General features: G+C 36.7%; 1 protein-coding gene across 1 annotated transcript in view; it reads left to right on the top strand.

Moving 5' to 3' along the window:
• The window catches only part of LNPK (lunapark, ER junction formation factor), a 34,924-nt gene extending 18,114 nt beyond the window's left edge, over window positions 1-16,810 (top strand). Inside the window, exons 8-12 of the mRNA XM_054380977.1 lie at window positions 3,679-3,897; window positions 7,099-7,204; window positions 7,756-7,826; window positions 8,966-9,136; window positions 15,888-16,810. Of these exons, the coding sequence (XP_054236952.1) occupies window positions 3,679-3,897; window positions 7,099-7,204; window positions 7,756-7,826; window positions 8,966-9,136; window positions 15,888-16,078 (758 nt within the window). The 3' untranslated portion in view covers window positions 16,079-16,810. The remainder of the gene's footprint in view (window positions 1-3,678; window positions 3,898-7,098; window positions 7,205-7,755; window positions 7,827-8,965; window positions 9,137-15,887) is intronic.
• The last annotated feature ends 223 nt before the right edge of the window (window positions 16,811-17,033 follow it).

The following is a 17,033-nucleotide window of genomic DNA, read 5'->3' on the forward strand; positions in this document are numbered from 1 at the left end:
ATTTTCTAAATAACCTGTTCTTGGTATGTGCAGTAATTATTGCAATTTTTAGTTGTCAAAAACCTACCAGCTTATTGCTTTTCACACTAAACATCTGCCCAAAACAAATACTAGCTTCTGTTCTGTGCAGTATATAAATTACTATAACTAGATCGTGCTTTAATGTGATTGTAGTGTAATTTGGTATATGCAATATATGGTAGAATTACAGTAATAGGGAATAGCAAAATACCTGTTAACAAGTAGACATTCCTTGATCTTTTCTTCACTCACTTTGGACACAAACTAACAAGACAACAGAGTTCATTTTGAGCACTGTAACTGAGTCTTTTTGTAAAGAATGTAAGTAATGCATAATCAGGTTGGATGGTGTGGTGTATGAGGCAGCTGATGAAAGTTTGGTTAGTTGGTATGTTTGTGACCTGCCAGCTGAAATGGAAACTTATGCATCATACTAATTAATACAAAGATCTAATCAGCATTGCATAATTGTTGATTCTCAGAAAAACAACCGGTGGCACTCTGATTTTCATACATATTTTTTCAGCTTTTAGGTTTGAAAGAAGTTTGTAAACTGAAATAATTGTAGCTTTAATGGATTTGGATGGATCTTGAGTTTGGATCCATTACTCAGCTAGCTTGTGGAACTTAAGTTAGGGAAATTTGGAACTTTGCAAGAGGCTCCTTATTAACATGTTGCATCTCAACATAAGGCAATTTGACAAGTATATGGATCATATCCAGTTACTGCAGATGAATATTAGGCCTGTTTTTTTGTTTTTTTTTGGAAGTGGGCAGCAGGTTTAAAAGGGATTAGAGGAGTTCATGAGCAACAGGGTCCATATGTGATACTAAAATGATTAGACAGGGCTGTACTCTGCAACATCCATGACAATATGTTTAGGGATCCTAGGGATAGTATCAAAGATGTAGGCAACAGAAGTAGTTGAGCTTTGTGTGTTGTCTTTAAATAACATCTAGAATCATTCTAAAAGGTGGAATACAGGGATGGATGGGCTGTTGGTATCACCAAGGAGAACGTTTCTCGTTTTCTCGTAAGTTCTGATAACTTCTCTTACTTGGAGAGAGAAAAGTGGTGGCAATTTCTCTTAAGTATAAAATAAGGATAGAATGAAAGCCAGATGAACTTCTAAGTGGAAGAGAGGCAAGGGGAAGTCTTGTCAATAACCCAGTGGTGCTTTGTGGAAACCAGAAACGATTCTTGCATTCTTGCCTTTGTAATGTACTTCAGTAGTTTTAGTCTCATCTTTCTAATACTAACTGTAAAATACTTGTGTTCAGTATCCTTGTAGGTGCAAATTGAAGCAGCAGTAGTATCACTAAAGTAGTGGTAACTTTCTAAAGACTGAAAGCATTTTTAAAGGAGGTTTGCAAAAAAAATGACCCTTGAGAAAGAACAGATAAGAGGCAGATTGCTTAGGGATAGTGTGTTATGGGCTCAGAATTAACGTGCATGTATCCATGACATACCAAAACAGACTCAGAACTGTTAAGCAACCAAATTGATATGCTTAAACCACACAATATAGGAAGACAGTCTTCAAAGTATTTGAAGTAACATCCACATGTAGAAATTAATCATCATTCGTATTTTTATATGTAAAACTAATAAAGCATGCTATATAATGAGGAAGAATGAAGAAAATCCTAGCAGTGGATGAAACTATTTAAAACTATTTTGGAAAAAGTGGAGTTAGGCTTTTTAAAGATCTGTGTGCTGAGAAGAGTTGAAAAATTGAATACTTTTTAGCTTTTTTTTTTTTTCCTTATACATGAATGGGAAAGAACACAAGCTTGAAAATATGGGTAAATCACAGAGCAGAATCAGAATCGTTTGTGGACATGGAGAGGATGATGCAATTATTCTAGTGGAGTTAGACTTGAAAATTTACTACTAAAGTCTAAAAAAAAAAGCTAAGAACTGTCAGTGGTGTGGTTTATCGTAAATGAATTCTTGATTAAAATAAAGCTTTCAACATAGGAGTTTTCTTTGCTAACTTGTTTCTATTTTGAAACCATAATACAATTTCTGCAACTCTCTTACCAGCTAATCCTGGTTTTGAGGTTCTAAACAATTTAAACAGGAGATCAACTTGGTAAACCCAATTAAATTACAGAATCTTTGTACTCATTGATGGTGTAACTTCGATGATAAAAGTTGTGTGCAGTAATTCAGTCACGTACATGAAGGTGTGGCAGAGGAAAACTAGTAATCTGTTCTGCCCTGTAGGAAACTAAACTAGGTGGGGTTTTAGTGAGACCTTTCTTTCTTTTTGTGTAATTACATGTACAGATAAGTAGACAAGAACATAGCTTATGTATATTGCAGTTTCATAGCACTAGAGATTGGAGTACTAGGTTAAATACAAAAGTTCTTTTGGAAAAATCACCAGTGATACTCGCGTCACTGTTTCTTAGCTAGTATAAGCTGGTGTTGGCACACTGCCTGCCTCCTGCAGCCCATACAGAAGCTTAGTGTGGTAGTATTGTACCTCCTGGGACAGGGATCATTCTTTGAGTTCAGCACACTCATCTCCCCCTGTCCAGTTGACAGTGGACCTGTAAACTGACTTCTAAGGTTTTAAACTTTTGCAGCCTAATGCAAAGTCAGCAGGTAAAATCATCTCCCTGAGCTTCAAGATTAGAGATTTTGAAGTCAATTTCTAATGTTGAATTCCACTTGTTGTGAAGGACGAGAAGAAAGCTTTTTTTAAACTAATGTGGGTGTAGGGTACTATAGCTATAGCCTTAGGTGTAAGCATTCTTGGGAGTGTATCTTTTGGGACTAAACTGTAACTTGTTAACAATGTTCATGACTACAGCCCTAAAGTTAGGCTTAGCTTGCAACAGTGTATTTCAAAGACTCCCTAGAAGTGATTAGGTAGAAATGGGATGGGAAATAGATGGTGCTAACTGCTGTTCATGAGCAGTGTTCCTTGCATTAATAATAAAATACTAAACCATAATATATTACTGAGATGATGTTCCCATGTGTGTTACTGATAACTGGCATCAGATGAGAACAACTGAGGAAACCTATTAAGTTTTTTGTAAGAGCTATTTAATAATAACTCTGATAGTAGAGTGAGAAGTTCTCTGTTCCAGCAGAGTCTGTTGTTGCTTTGTGGCTTGTTGGTAGGGTTGCTGAAAAAAATGCATGAAACTAAATCTGAATTACGTTTTCTTTTGGCTTAGAATAGTATAATTTATCCAATCAGAAAAATCTTTAATTCTGAACAATTAGCCTGGCTACTTTAAACACTGAATGGTTTTTGGTCTCATGGCAAGCCAAATACTTGGAAGCATATTTAAGGCATTGAGTAAAAACAGTCCTGTTTGTACGTTTTGGTTTGAATCTAGCTGTTTATATCTCCCAACATTCCACTTTAGAGAACAGAATTGTAAGGTAGGAATCATCTAGTTTTCTTGTAGAAGGATTTTGCCCTAAGTATTTAACAATTGTTACTGCTATTAAAATACAGTAGTCTGTGTGAGTTTTCTTTCTGACATTCTGAGTTAGGCAGTTGGTGATCTTTAGTTACTGACCTTTCTGGTTTTGTTTGTCTACTATTTGCTGCTTGGAATAATGATATTAATGTACTTTTACTAATCTTATGCTTATAATGCTATAATTCAGTATGCATGTGTTCTTGTCAGAAATTCGTCAGAGGACCACTGGTCAAAGAAATGCTTCTACCCCTCTGCCTGCAACTCCTAAACAAGGCTCTCCAAAATCACTGGTTCCAGCATCTCCCAATCCACAGAGAGAGACATCAGCTGTGAGCGGAACCCCAGAAAGAACTGTTGTGCCATCCTTGCAGTCAAATGTTTTACCAAGGCGCCCTGGATCTCCTGCTACTCCAGTGCCTGGAATGGGTAAACAGAGCACTTAAAGTTGTTTACAGTTTATATTGTTTTCTCTGGTTACCAATAAAATAGGCCATTTTCAGACGGTATGGAAATGGCATTTCATTTGGAAATAGCAGAGCAGTTATCTGATTAAGCAGGAGTTCCATATTCAATTAGCCATAACTCTTTACAGCTGGCACCTTTTGATGCTGAAACCTATTGCTTGAGCTCATTTAACTGTTATGGCTTCTTTGTTTAAATGGCAATAAAACTTTGCAGTATTCTGTAGTCAACAATACAGCATGCCTTTTTATGCTCTTAGTTTAGAAGAGCTGTACACTTACATAAATCAGGTACAGAGGAGAACGCTTTCAGAATACATTCATGTGTCTCACTAAACCCTACATATATTTTTTAACATGCATCTTGACATTTATTTAAATTTTTACTCTTGGAGGTATAGTCATGCAATCTATATGCATAGATTAAAGTATAAAATACCAAATACACCAGAAAAGTTGTCTGTCATAGCTGAGTAGTTCTAAAATCACATTGTTATTTTGGTACAGAAGTTGAGCAACAGGTTGAAATCTGGTAGAAATGAGTGCTCCTTAAAATTTGATTTCATATCCTGAAAATGCTTTTCCCTTTTTTTCACTTGGTGATCAGACAGGATGGACTTTATTGAATAGATTATGAGGGATGGCAAAATTTGAGGGTTTGGGTGGGAGGCATTGTTCTCCTCATGGTAGAGCCATGTATGGGTTAGTGCCAGGCCTTTCATTTGTTGTGGGATGTCTAGTGTTGGATCACAAGGCAAGAAGGGAGACGAAATGCTGTCTTGAAAACAGGAGGTCTGCAACTTGCTGAGAATCTTATGAGCACCACTGTAATATGGAGTAGTTCTCTAACCTTTTTTCCTGATTTTTAACTTTGAGTCATAAAAGTTGTATGTCCTAGCTTGATAACTTCCATGATACAATCTGAACATAGGACTATACATAATATATTGACACCCAGTCCTCTTAATGGAAGGTTTTGGGCAGCTAAATGTTAAAATGCTTGTTTGTATTTTTTAGTGTGAGTGGAAGAAACTTGTCATGAACTTCTCATTTCTCTGCAGAGTCCATTGGGTCTTATTTTTTGTTACTAATTGTTTATCTGTATTAGGAAACAACCAAATTTGGTTTTGTCCCTGAAGTGAACTATAAAGGCAAGTTATTAGTAAGGCTTGATGATCTTGAAGTACCAGAAATCAACTCTTTGCACCAGGAAATTGGTCATTTGGTTACAAACCACATTTACTGAAACCTGCTTACTGAAAATTCCCTAATGGGTTTAAAATGGCTGACTCTCTAATAAAAAGTCAGCTATCTAATAGTTCTATTCTTAGGGGAAAATTCAGACACATTGAATGAGCTGGGTGAAATTCAGCCTTTACTGCAGAAATGGTGTAGAGGAAAAAGGAGAAGAATTTGATGGACTTGTTTGAAAGAGCAGTTGCCAAGTCTGTTAATTTAAATATGAAATATTTTATATTTTTGTGATAATGCTTTATAGGTGCTACTTCCCCTTCCTCCCACTAATAACTGGTCTTTTGACCAAACGTGCTGTTTTGTTGTAGACAGCAGTAGAAGCTGTTGCAATTGTGTTTATGTGGAAGCCCTGTTTTCTCTTGTATTTCTCCAAATCTTCCAGCCATATAACATTTCACTTGTGTAGTTGTAGTGAAAAGTACGTAAATTCAGTATCTATAAGAATAATGTTGCATCTCAGTTTATGCATGGCTTGTAACAAATATGAATAGCCTTAATTATCTCTACTTTAGAGAAGATTAATAATTCATTTTCATTATACTATATTTTGTAGAGGAGAATCAATTTAACGTGTATTACCACAGAGCTCCCATATGTTTGAAAATTAATAACCAGCAGGTAGTTGAGAGTTTGCCAAGCTTTGCAGAAATGACCAGTCTTTCTACAATGATTGCTTTTGATGTTTATATTAATTACTGGTGTCCATAACAGCATGAGAACTAAGATGGTTGGTTTGAGTTATTAGTAGGCAGGTAATTGAAGTTGTTCTTGGAGCATGTTGTGATGTTTCATTCTAGGTAACTTTAATTTTTACCTTGTTTATTAAATCTAGAAACTTTTCATATATTGCTGGTATACAGGTCCTGTGAAAATTTGCCCTTTTTTTTGAACGGGAGTTTTGAGTCTTTCATGGTTTTGTGAAGCTTTAGGAAATGCATTTTACCTAAATACATATCTGGGCAGCTTTTTCAGAATCTGTATGTAGTATTAGGTCCAGTTAATGTTGCACCAAGTCTGTTCTGTCTTGCTGCTGTGAGGGTTTTCTTTGTCTGGGTTCCTGCTTGCTGGCAGAATAGAGGAGTAAGCTGGGAGTGTGTTCACTGATTGATATCTCCTGACTTCAGTTCACTTGTGAAAATGAAGGCTATTTTAAAAAACATTTGTGTTAAGCATGAAACTTCTGTGCTTATTGAAGGGTTGTAAAATGAAGTATTTTTCTGATCAAATTTTATTGTGCTTGTAAAGACTAGGATGGTCCATTTAGGTCTGTTACATAGTATTGATGAGAGGTGTTTTGAAAGCCTCTATGTTAGAAATATTGCAGCCTTAATGGCAAGCTTAGTCTTGTTCCATGTGTAACATTTTGAGAGACCACTGCTGAAAGTGTTTTATTCCAGCAATGTTTCTGATGTTTGCCATAAAGGAGGTTAGCTGAATATTAGCATTCAGGTTGAGTTTTACCACAATGTAGCACATTCTGCCATGAGTTACTCTCCTTGGTTATTCCAGTCTGTGAAGGTTAAAAATGTCCAAGGCTTGAAATGGTAATTACATTTCACGCTCTGTTTAAATTTAAAGGCCATCTTGGATCAGCTTGCTGTGTTGTCTTTGCTTGTATATGCTTTACTTATGGGAGACGTGTTACGTCTCTGTGTATGCTTCATGAAAGAGTATCAGTTGTGTTGGAGGCCATGCCTGTGCACCTTCTGGTTCTGACCCCAGCAGAGCTGCTTGAAGTCCACCATTTTTTCCATGTACCTTTCCATTAAACGTCCTTCTGAATGAGTTCAGTTTGTTAACAAGCTATTCTCTTGGTAATCCTTCATTTGGATTTATTACACAAGCACATAGTGAAATATGATATGTAATAATATAGTTGAAAAGAGTTTTGATGTGGTTCATGTCTTCCTAGGTCTTCATCCTCCAGGCCCTCCTTTGGCAAGACCTATTCTTCCTCGAGAAAGAGGAGTTGTGGATAGAGTTATTGAATATTTGGTTGGTGATGGTCCTCAGAACAGGTAGTGTTGCTGCTTCACCTGAAATCTCTTAGTAGGAAAAATGGTTACATTTGACAAAATTAACCTCTGGTTTAGGTGGTGTTAGTCATGTGATAAAGAGAAACATCCATGCTCAAGTGGGTGAACGAATGAACTTTTTTAAAATTCAAAAGATAATTGATTGTCGTAGTACTTTGTCTTTATTACCATTATAAATGCTTTCAGATTTCCTTCAAATTGGTGCAAGCATACCAAAGCTTCCATGTTAACCAGTCACTTTTCATGTTGACTGTATTCTAATGAAATGTAAACTTAACTTGGATGTTATTTCTGACAAAGATAATATTTAAAAATAGTTTGAACCATGAAGTTTAAATTACGTCTAAAAATACTTAATCATTTTCAGAGCAACTTTAAAAACTATTATTTAATAAACAGATTCAGTTTGCTTTAAATGATAAAAATTCCACTGTGGAAGTAGCCTTTTAAGAGTAAGTTGTTGGTAAAACGTATCTCACTTAATCATGTTACTATTTAAAGGTATGTAATTATATATTATTCATGTTCTCTAGGTATGCCCTTATATGTCAGCAATGTTTTTCTCACAATGGTATGGCTTTGAAGGAGGAGTTTGAGTACATAGGTAAGAGCTAATCTGTGGTAGACTGTTAGTTGTCTTAGGTTCCATAACTAACATGCATTACACTTAATTTTGTTGGTGGTTAAGTACTTAACTGACACAGTGAAATACTACTTCATATAAGAACAGTTTCATGGTAACTTATTACTCTTTAAGATTCATGTCAAGATTTAGAGAAGTACTTCATTGCAACCTTCAGGCCAGAGATTTTATGTGTAGAAAGCTATTCAGTAGAAATAAGCCTTCTCCAACACATCCCTAGGTATTGCTACTGGCTATGAATGGATCTCAGAAGGGTTTTATACTGAGAAACTACCTGATATTAAAGTGTACCTTTTTTACCAGAACTCAAACAAAATTTTGTTTTGGCAAGAAGATCCTGGGGAGGTACCAGAAACAAGCCCTGGGGGGCTATTTGTGAATTTATGGCTGACAATAACTTAAGACAGACACAGCTGTTTATAGAACACAGATGTTTTGCCTCCTTTCTACCACAACTGTAAGCCTGATACTTAAGAAATGAGGGAATCTTAAATACATCTTCTATGTCATTCTATTTTGTTTAATGTTATGAGCAAATATACAGCATTGTAAGAATAAGTTGAACATTTCCTATGGAACCAAAAACTGCATAGTCTGTGTCATCTTGGCTCAAATGAGTTCCCAGTTCAACATTGCAAGAAATTGCCACTTCCATCCTTGTTTTAAGGGGAGAAATAAGCATTTAACTAACAAGTAGTCTAGGACAAAACTGCCTTTTCTTAGTTCTTTTATAAGAAAGATTAGAACACCACCATATAGCAACATCTGGTGGCACTGAATTGGGATTATTTTCTTCATTGTGGTCAAATCTTCCATAGTTGGGGGCAGTACTCAAAAGTGCAGCAAAGCTGAAAGCAAACAGGTTTTTAAGAAGCAAATTTATGCTGAAGTTTAAAATGGAGCTATATGGAACAGCTTGTGTAAGTCTGATGGAAGTACTCTCAGATACTGATGATTACTTCTATTTCTCTGTTTTCAGTATTTTGGTCACTTTTAAAAAATTATGTGGTTTTGGTATTTTGGACAAACAGAAGATAGTGTAGGAATAAAGGTGAAATGTGAAATTAGTTAGGCTTTTTACTGGATATGCTTTTTTGTAGCGTTTAGGTGTGCCTATTGCTTTTTCCTGAATCCTGCAAGAAAAACTAGACCTCAGGCTCCACGACTTCCAGACTTCAGTTTTGAAAGAAAGCAATCCACAGAATTGCAATTGGAAACTGAGCCTCTAGAACCTAGAGACAGAAAACCCCAGGAGACTCAACAGACAGAAGGTATGTGCTAATCTGATGAAGTCTGCTCTTTGTAATGTCTAATGAAATTCCCTCTGTTCAGATGAGTTTTTGTAAGAATAAGAACTGGGACTAGATTGTTGTTGGTCCTTTCTAACTGAAATAGTCTATTCTGTTCTGACTTCTGTAGTAGGTACAGTTAGGTGTGTTTTCTCTGTTGTTCTTGCTTCTAGCTTAGTTTGTTTGTACTACTGTTTTCTATCTTGTATCCTAAAATTTGTTCATATTAGGCAGCATGTTTCATGCAAACAATGGCATAATTATTTTTTTTACTGTAATGTTACTGATAAACAGAGAACAGCACTGTAAATAGTTAAAAAGGGAACGTGTCCAGAAGTGGTTAACTTTCACTGTTAAGCAGGTCATTGAGGTGTGTTGGAATTTCTGCCTTTGTTCCTTTTGCTGTTTTCCTCAGGGCAGGAAAATCCAGTAAAACTGCCGTGTTTAATTTCGGGAAGTTCAAAGACAAATTGTCAATTTAAGTTTAACATAGTTCCTTTTGAGAGGTTTTATAGTCTGCAGATACAGTAGGCATCTGGTGTGCAGCCAACAGGAAGATGCAGTATTTTTAAGGCTCCAGAAATTATAACTTCAAACCAGAGGATCTCCAGTTAGACACGTGTTGAATGGGATTTTATGTTAGTTTAAGCAGGGATTGTGGAGGGAAGCTTCATGTACAGCTTGGAGATTGAGACTAGAAATGCACCAGCTGTAGGAAGCTGGCAGAGTGTAGCAGAGGTAAAGTTTCAGCTTGGTTATCTTTAATGGGGGGAAAAAAAAAAGTGGGATAGGCATTTACTTTCTTGCATGAAAAGGCTACATGAGACCAGTAGGGAAGTCATACCTAACTGTAGGCATCTCTGGGTGTGGTCTGATGCAGGTGCGTTATAGGGAAAACTTGATTGATTTCTTTTCCCATGCCATAGTGTGCTCCTACTTCACTAACAGTACTATTACTAGTGTGAAGGTAGGACAAATCAAATCCATGAAGCTAAGATGATGCAAATACCATCTTTACTGTGAAATGATCTAATAATCTTTTCAGTGAGTGAAGGCTAGGTTAGCAGCTTCTTGGTTACTTTTGAAGTTATTGTTATAATTTTTTTTGTTACAAAAATGATGTCATGTGTTGCTGGGGTCTTCAAAGTTACTTATTTTCCTCTGTGTGAATGAAATGGGAAAGCCTTTGGGGATGATTATTCAGCTCTTAGAGGTGTGTGCCTTAAAGGCTTCTGAGTGTTATCTGTAACTGCAGGTTTGTACCCCAGTTCTTTTTCCTGCTAGAAAGTGTGTGGTGAAATTTTTTCATAAGACATGAGGAATAACTGATATAATGACTTTTGGTTTTAGCTATCTTAAATATCTGATCTTTTATGACTATTTCATTTTCAATATGACCAAACCATTCTGTTTTTATAATTAGAAAACAACCAGAAATAGAGTAGGTGTTAATATTTTGCATATCTAGCATCTGAGAAATGTCTTATAAAAAGCCAGTGTTACCCTGTCAATTTGTCACTGTTTGTCCAAGTCTCAAGCAGTGAAAAAAGTAATCTCTTATGAATGAGAAAAAAAATAGAATTTTCAGTAAATTACTTTTTTCCATCAGAATCCTAATTTGAAACATAACTGCTTATAGGCAGTTGGGCTTTGTTAATGAATTAACATGTTCCTTGATTGCAAGTTTAAGGAATGAAGCTATCATTGAGGTATAGTTCATAGGAAGACTTTTGTTCCTTTTGTTGGCTGTCATAACAAGAATAGAGAATATCTTTGCTTACTTTTGTAAGTAAACATTAACATTGTGAAACAAACTTCACCACAATGTTGCCAATATAGGGAGATCCCTCTCTTACCTGTAACTTTAAGCCATAGTCATATAGCTTGAAGAAATGGCAAGCTTTTGTGCTACAGAAGTGCTATAAACACACCTTACCAGTCAGCTGCTTTTGCTGATGAATAGGGTGTCAAGCTGAGTCTTTCCAGTCGTGTGCTCGTGCAGTGGCAAGCATGTTGCATGCAACTCCTGTAGGTAAGAAATCTGAAGAATGATTATGGGGAGTGCTGTTTGCTCTAGACCCTGGATGTTGGGTTTTTTAACACTCTAGAAATAAGGAATTGTCAGCTGTCAGTGTAGATTGTGCAGGTTACTGGCACAAATGTCATGCCTCTCTGTTTAGCAGAGTAATCTGGGAAAGTATCAGAATGAAGCAATATACTTCTTTTTTTACTTGTTTCCTAAATGGCTCAATCTTGACTTCTTTTCATCAAAGGCTGGTCTGTTGTCTTATGTTTTTCTCTTAGAAGTATTAATGTTTGGATCATGTTGAGAAAGCCAACAGGAGCCACTTACATCTTGATTAATTTTGCCTTGCCTGTATTTAGTAGTATTATGCTGTGTTCTTGATTCAGGTTTAGCTTTTAGAAGTATTTTGAAAGGTGGAAATAAAATTTGACTACTTCAATGTTCTGTGGTGTATATCTGGTGCTGATGTTCCAGGGTGTTCCTTAGATGCCTCCTCTGAACTTCAGATTTCACTGTGATGGTCAGCACTTTATGAAGACAGCTTCCTGTGTTGTCTAGATGTAACTGGAATTCTTAACCACCCTGATGAAATATTTTCTGATTTAACAATCCATCACTTTTAAGGATTCTTGGAATACAGCAACTGCTAGTGTGTTTGAAAGGGCATTCATTTAAAAGGCAGATGCAGAAACCTGGTTTCTTGTAATGTTGTCCTCTAAAAATAATGTTACTTTAAGTGCATGCTTATATATGAGCTTTGGGCAAGTGTTAAAAAGGGAGCAGAAACTCTATCTAGTAGTAAAAGTGTTTAAGGACAACGTATTAATAAGTAAACTTGAGTATTTGTTTTGGTCAGAGTGGTCTGAATTTAGTGTGTAGCAGTGTTTTGTTTTTTTGTTTTGGTTGTTTTTGTTCAGTGGTATTTTGTATGTGTATTTCTGGGTGTGGTAGTTTTTTGGTTTTATTTGCTTGCTTTCGGGTTTTGGGTGGGTTTTGGGTGGGTTTTGGGTGGGGTTTGGGTGGGTTTGGGTGGGTTTTGGTTTTGTATTAAAAAATGAACTGGAAGCTTTTTTCTTTCTGAGCAAATATGCTCTGCTTTTATTAGGACAGCATGAGCCTGTGATATTTTTTGTGAGCCATTGTTTCTTTTCAGAGATAGGAGTTTCTGCCTGCTGTACTCTTGCCTTATATCAGCTAATATGGCTAGAATTCAATTTCTCAAGCAGATATGGGTCAACTCACCTTGAGTTTAATGACTTGTTCACAGGTTCTTTTGGTTTAAAATGTGTCATGTTCCCAGTCTACCAAAGTTTAGTTTTGCTGAATGACATAGCCTGCCTTTTTGCTAGGACATAAAGGGTACAGGGAATGAAATGCTAAGACATTATCAGACTTCTTTATAAAGGTTTCAAAATAACTTCTGTGGTATTAAAACCACAGACTGCTGGGAAACACATGTTCCTTAAAGATATTTCAGACACGTGGCACCGTGGGAAAGTCTGCCCTAGTGGGGAGCTACATAGAATCAAGAAGGCTGGAAGAGACCTCAAAGATCGAGTCCAACCTGTCACCCTACACCTCATGCCTATCTAAACCATAGCACCAAGTGCCACGTCCAATCCCCTCTTGAACACCTCCAGGGATGGTGACTCCACCACCTCCCTGGGCAGCACATTCCAATGGCCAACCACTCTCTCTGTGAAGAACTTTCTCCTCACCTCCAAATGAAACTTGTCTTAAAGGTCTTGAAAATAATGTGGAAGTCTCATGTCCTTCAGCCATTAGTGGTGTTAAGGTTGTGTGTTTGTGTGTTGTTTGTTTACACTAAGCACAAGTAAAGTAGCTGTTTTAGTGATGATTATTTTATAACATTTTGTGAGTTCCTGCGTAATAGACATAAATATTCTGCTTAATAATGATGCAGTATCACGATTTCACATATACAGTGAAATATTCTCTACAAAAAGTGGAGGGGTAGCTGAAAACTTAAAATGTGAGGTATATTATGCTTGGCACTTAAGCTTCGTAGGTTGGAGCATTGGGGAGGAAAAAGCAACTGTTGTAGCCAGGAGCAGGTTTTTTGAAATTGCATTGATACAGCTCTTAAATTCGTCCGAGGCCAGCATAAGACTGTTTGGTGTTGAAATCATATGTGTAGCTACTATGTTCTTCAATTAAATAATGGATTAAGCATTAGTCATCAAGGACACTAATTTTCTTTTGTCATCTTTAAGTTTACCATGAGAGCTGAGGCAGGGGATATTATTAATGACTATAAATATGAGGGATGGATGACAGGATGAAGGTGATGCTCTCTCTTTGGTGATACATAGTGATAGGACAAGGAACAACAGGTACAAGCAAGAATACAGGAGATTCCACCTCAACATGAGGAGAAACTTCTTTACAGTGAGGGTGACGGAGCACTGGAACAGGCTGCTTGGAGAGGTAGTGGAGTCTTGCTTTTGAGATTTTCAAAACGTTCCTGGATACATTCCTATATGGCCTGTCCTAGGTGATCTTGCTTTGGCAGGGAGATGTACTCAATTTCTAGAGGTCCTTTTCAACCCCTAACATTCTGTGATTCTGTGTATTTAAAATGGAATCACTGTATGTGTTTAATGAAGGTTGGTCATATTTATAGTTGGGATCATTTACTGTGATTGCCATGTCTTCTTAATTAAGGGACTTGCCCTTTAAGAGCTCTTTATAACTTTGTCAAACTTAATTATTGGGCTAAATTTTTCCATTTGGAAATTAGTTTACTTTAAATATATTCTAAAGAGTTTCAAGAGTTTTACTAAGCTTAATCAAGAACAAAGTGAAGGGGAAAGTCATATAAGATGTCACATTTTTTAATTAGAGCAGCAGAGTTTCCATAGTAGAACATAAAAATGAAAGCAGCATCTTTCACACGTTCATTTGAATATAGGTAGAACATGCTCTTGGTCAAGTTTGCTTCTTTCCATTAGATGTTTCTGCTTGCTTCTACTAGTGGCTGATTGTCCCTAGGGCTGTCCTCAAACATGTTGTATATGCTTGGCATCAGACTGCATAGTTACTAGTGTGATCAAGATAAAGGGACAAGTCACTTCTGAATGATGCTTAGCACTGTGGACTGAAACTCTGTAAACAAGTAATATTTGGACAATGTTACAAATGAATTGAAAGGACACAATGTTTTCTTGTCAACACATTCTATACTTTGACTTCAGCTGGAAGAGCAGCAATAAAAAACGTAACTCAGGTCTCCAGGGTTGGTAGCAGGAAAAGGCACAAACTTATTCCTAGAATTTGAGGCTAAAGAAAATACGAAAATGAGACAAAAGTGTCAGTTGGCAGATAGATTTAGCACAGGCTGGGGTAGAATCAAGAGGTAAAGAATAGGAAGAGTGAGTTAGCATAGTCTGGAAAGAAACTAGAAGCATTAATTTGCGCTGAAAAAGAAGGGTTGACCCTCTGATAGATGACTTGGGAGACACCTTGGAAGAAGAAGCCAGTGTTGAGTAGCCTGTGATTGAGAAGGCAGAGAAGGAAGCTGAATTGGGATGTCAGTTGTCTGGAAACTTAAGATGGAAGAGCAAGTCAGAGGAAGAAATGGAGAAGTGGCTGCACTGAGCAGTCTGTAGTAGAGCCTTAAACTATCTAGATGTGGAGAAAGGCATTGAATGTGATGTTGTGTGGAAAGCATATCTTGAGTTCTTGGTGATAAACAGCTGTTGTACCAGCTGTGAATCATGACCTAGAGCAATGGTCCTAAAACTTTCAGCCCTGCCTGAATGCTATGAATGTCAGCTTGAAGCAGTCTGATTTTGACACCCAACATGTTTTGATAAATATATTACAAACACTTGATAAGGTTACAATTTTTGAGCTGTAACTTGGCATCAGTTTGGCACAGTTTGCTTTCACAGTTTGCAGTCATCCTGTCTAATGCTAGTCAATAAATAACCTGCTGTTGATGGTATCATTCTATAGTACCTTTGTGCAGTGCAGCACTCTGTTCAGTTTTTTGGTGTTTATGCTTATTTCAAAATGTGACTGTCTTTCTTGTGTGCTACTGAATTCCTGTTGTGAAGACAGAATTTACTTCTTTAGAGAGAGTACTTAGTATTTTGGACTGCTTGCCTATTACAAAAGACTCCCATCCTGGGTTGAGATATTCCTGTGTTTTTTTCCCTGCACTTAGTGTGGGAGGATTGAGAACATGCAGTAATTTTCAGGGACTGTTTTAAGATGTTGAGATCTAGGTTATTCTAATTTCTGCCTTCCCCCCAACCGTGCCCCTTCCTTCTCCCCTCTTTTTCTGGTTATCTGGTTCCTGATGTTTAGCTTCCACCAAATAGAATGTTTAGGTTCTGTGTACAGATTGAACTCTTACAGAAGAACTTCCATTACTAAAACTGAATCACCACAGTGTCTTTCTCATGCTGTCTTGCATTAATGAACAAGCTTAGAAATGGGAATCTGAACTCTGTTTCATAGTGTTTGGTGTGTTATGTGTTTGTTTTTTTTTTTTCTTTCTCCAAGATTTTACCAGTTTTACCCGTGACTCTTGTTAGAAAAAGTAGTTCTTGGCCGTTTGGACTTCATGCAGTGACTAGTTAAAACCTGTGTGTGATTGCAATATATTGTTTCATTTGCTTTTCAAGAATTTTAGCTACCTCTTAATTTCTGAAAATGGTTATTTAATTTTTCTTTTCACAGAACCTGAAGAAGACACAGCCCAGATCATTGAGGCAAATGAGACAGATAAAGCGCCAAGTCCTGAGCAGCTAAATGATAAACTAGCTGAAGAAGTTGAAAAAGAAGCAGAAAACATTTCAACAACTGAAGACTCTCTTTCGGAGTCTGTTTCAGCTGGACAAAGTGAAGAATCTTTAATGAAAACAGAATAAAGTACTTCAAGTGCCTTCTGTAGCTAGTTTTTAGCTTTGTTCATGCCTGTTGTTACTATTCAGGTGAGCTTTTTTAATGGTACAACCTAAAAATCTTGCTTGAGCTTAAACTGCCTCAACTGCCACAGTATGTCAAAGCTATGTGTAAAAGTGTGGGTATTGTAAATGAAGCATGTGTCTTTAAGTTAGCACATAGAATGTGTAGTAGGTTGAAGTTGTAGCCATCATTCAGTTTGCATAATAAAAACCCAGTAAGCTTTGGTAAGGGTGATGCATATTTTGACATCTTTAGCTGTCACACATAATGAACAATTACTGGCAGCAGCCGACCTAGTAAGTTTGGTCTAGTGAACTTAAGATACTTTCTAATGCTTCCCTGTTAAAATGAACTAAGTACATTTTTAAATACACAGAAGTTTACAAGCTGAAGTGTCATCTGAAATTTGACTTAAGCTTATGGAAGCGTCATTACAGTGGTGTTAATATTATTCACTTGTCTAACTTTTTGACAGAATTGAGTTAAATTGCACTCAGATAAATGGCATCTCCTTTGGTATTTGCATTGCAGATGAACCAGAGGCACATACATACTCTTTTGTGTTTACATAAAATATAGAAAGTCTTTGCACTTGATTGTACTTGAATACAAAGCACTATTTATACCTGTACAATAATGACAAGATATAAGTGAATTTTGTGCCTTTGTGTATTTTGTTAAAGGAAAATAAAGAGATCTAGCAGCATTACTTGCTTTGTGATTCCTACAACTGAAGAGAATTTGTGTTTTGCTGTGTGCAGCTTCTCTACAGTTACTTTGTGGAAGTTCAGAAGAAATATGACTCTCACAGAGGAGCATGTCTATATGTAGCTAAGGTGGCTTTGGTGTAGAAATTGATCCCTTAGCAATAGGGGAACTGCATGGGCATTTGCCAGAACTGTGCCTGAAGTCTGTTGA

Source organism: Indicator indicator, chromosome 5 (assembly GCF_027791375.1).
Source record: "Indicator indicator isolate 239-I01 chromosome 5, UM_Iind_1.1, whole genome shotgun sequence".
NCBI classification, from domain to species: domain Eukaryota; kingdom Metazoa; phylum Chordata; class Aves; order Piciformes; family Indicatoridae; genus Indicator; species Indicator indicator.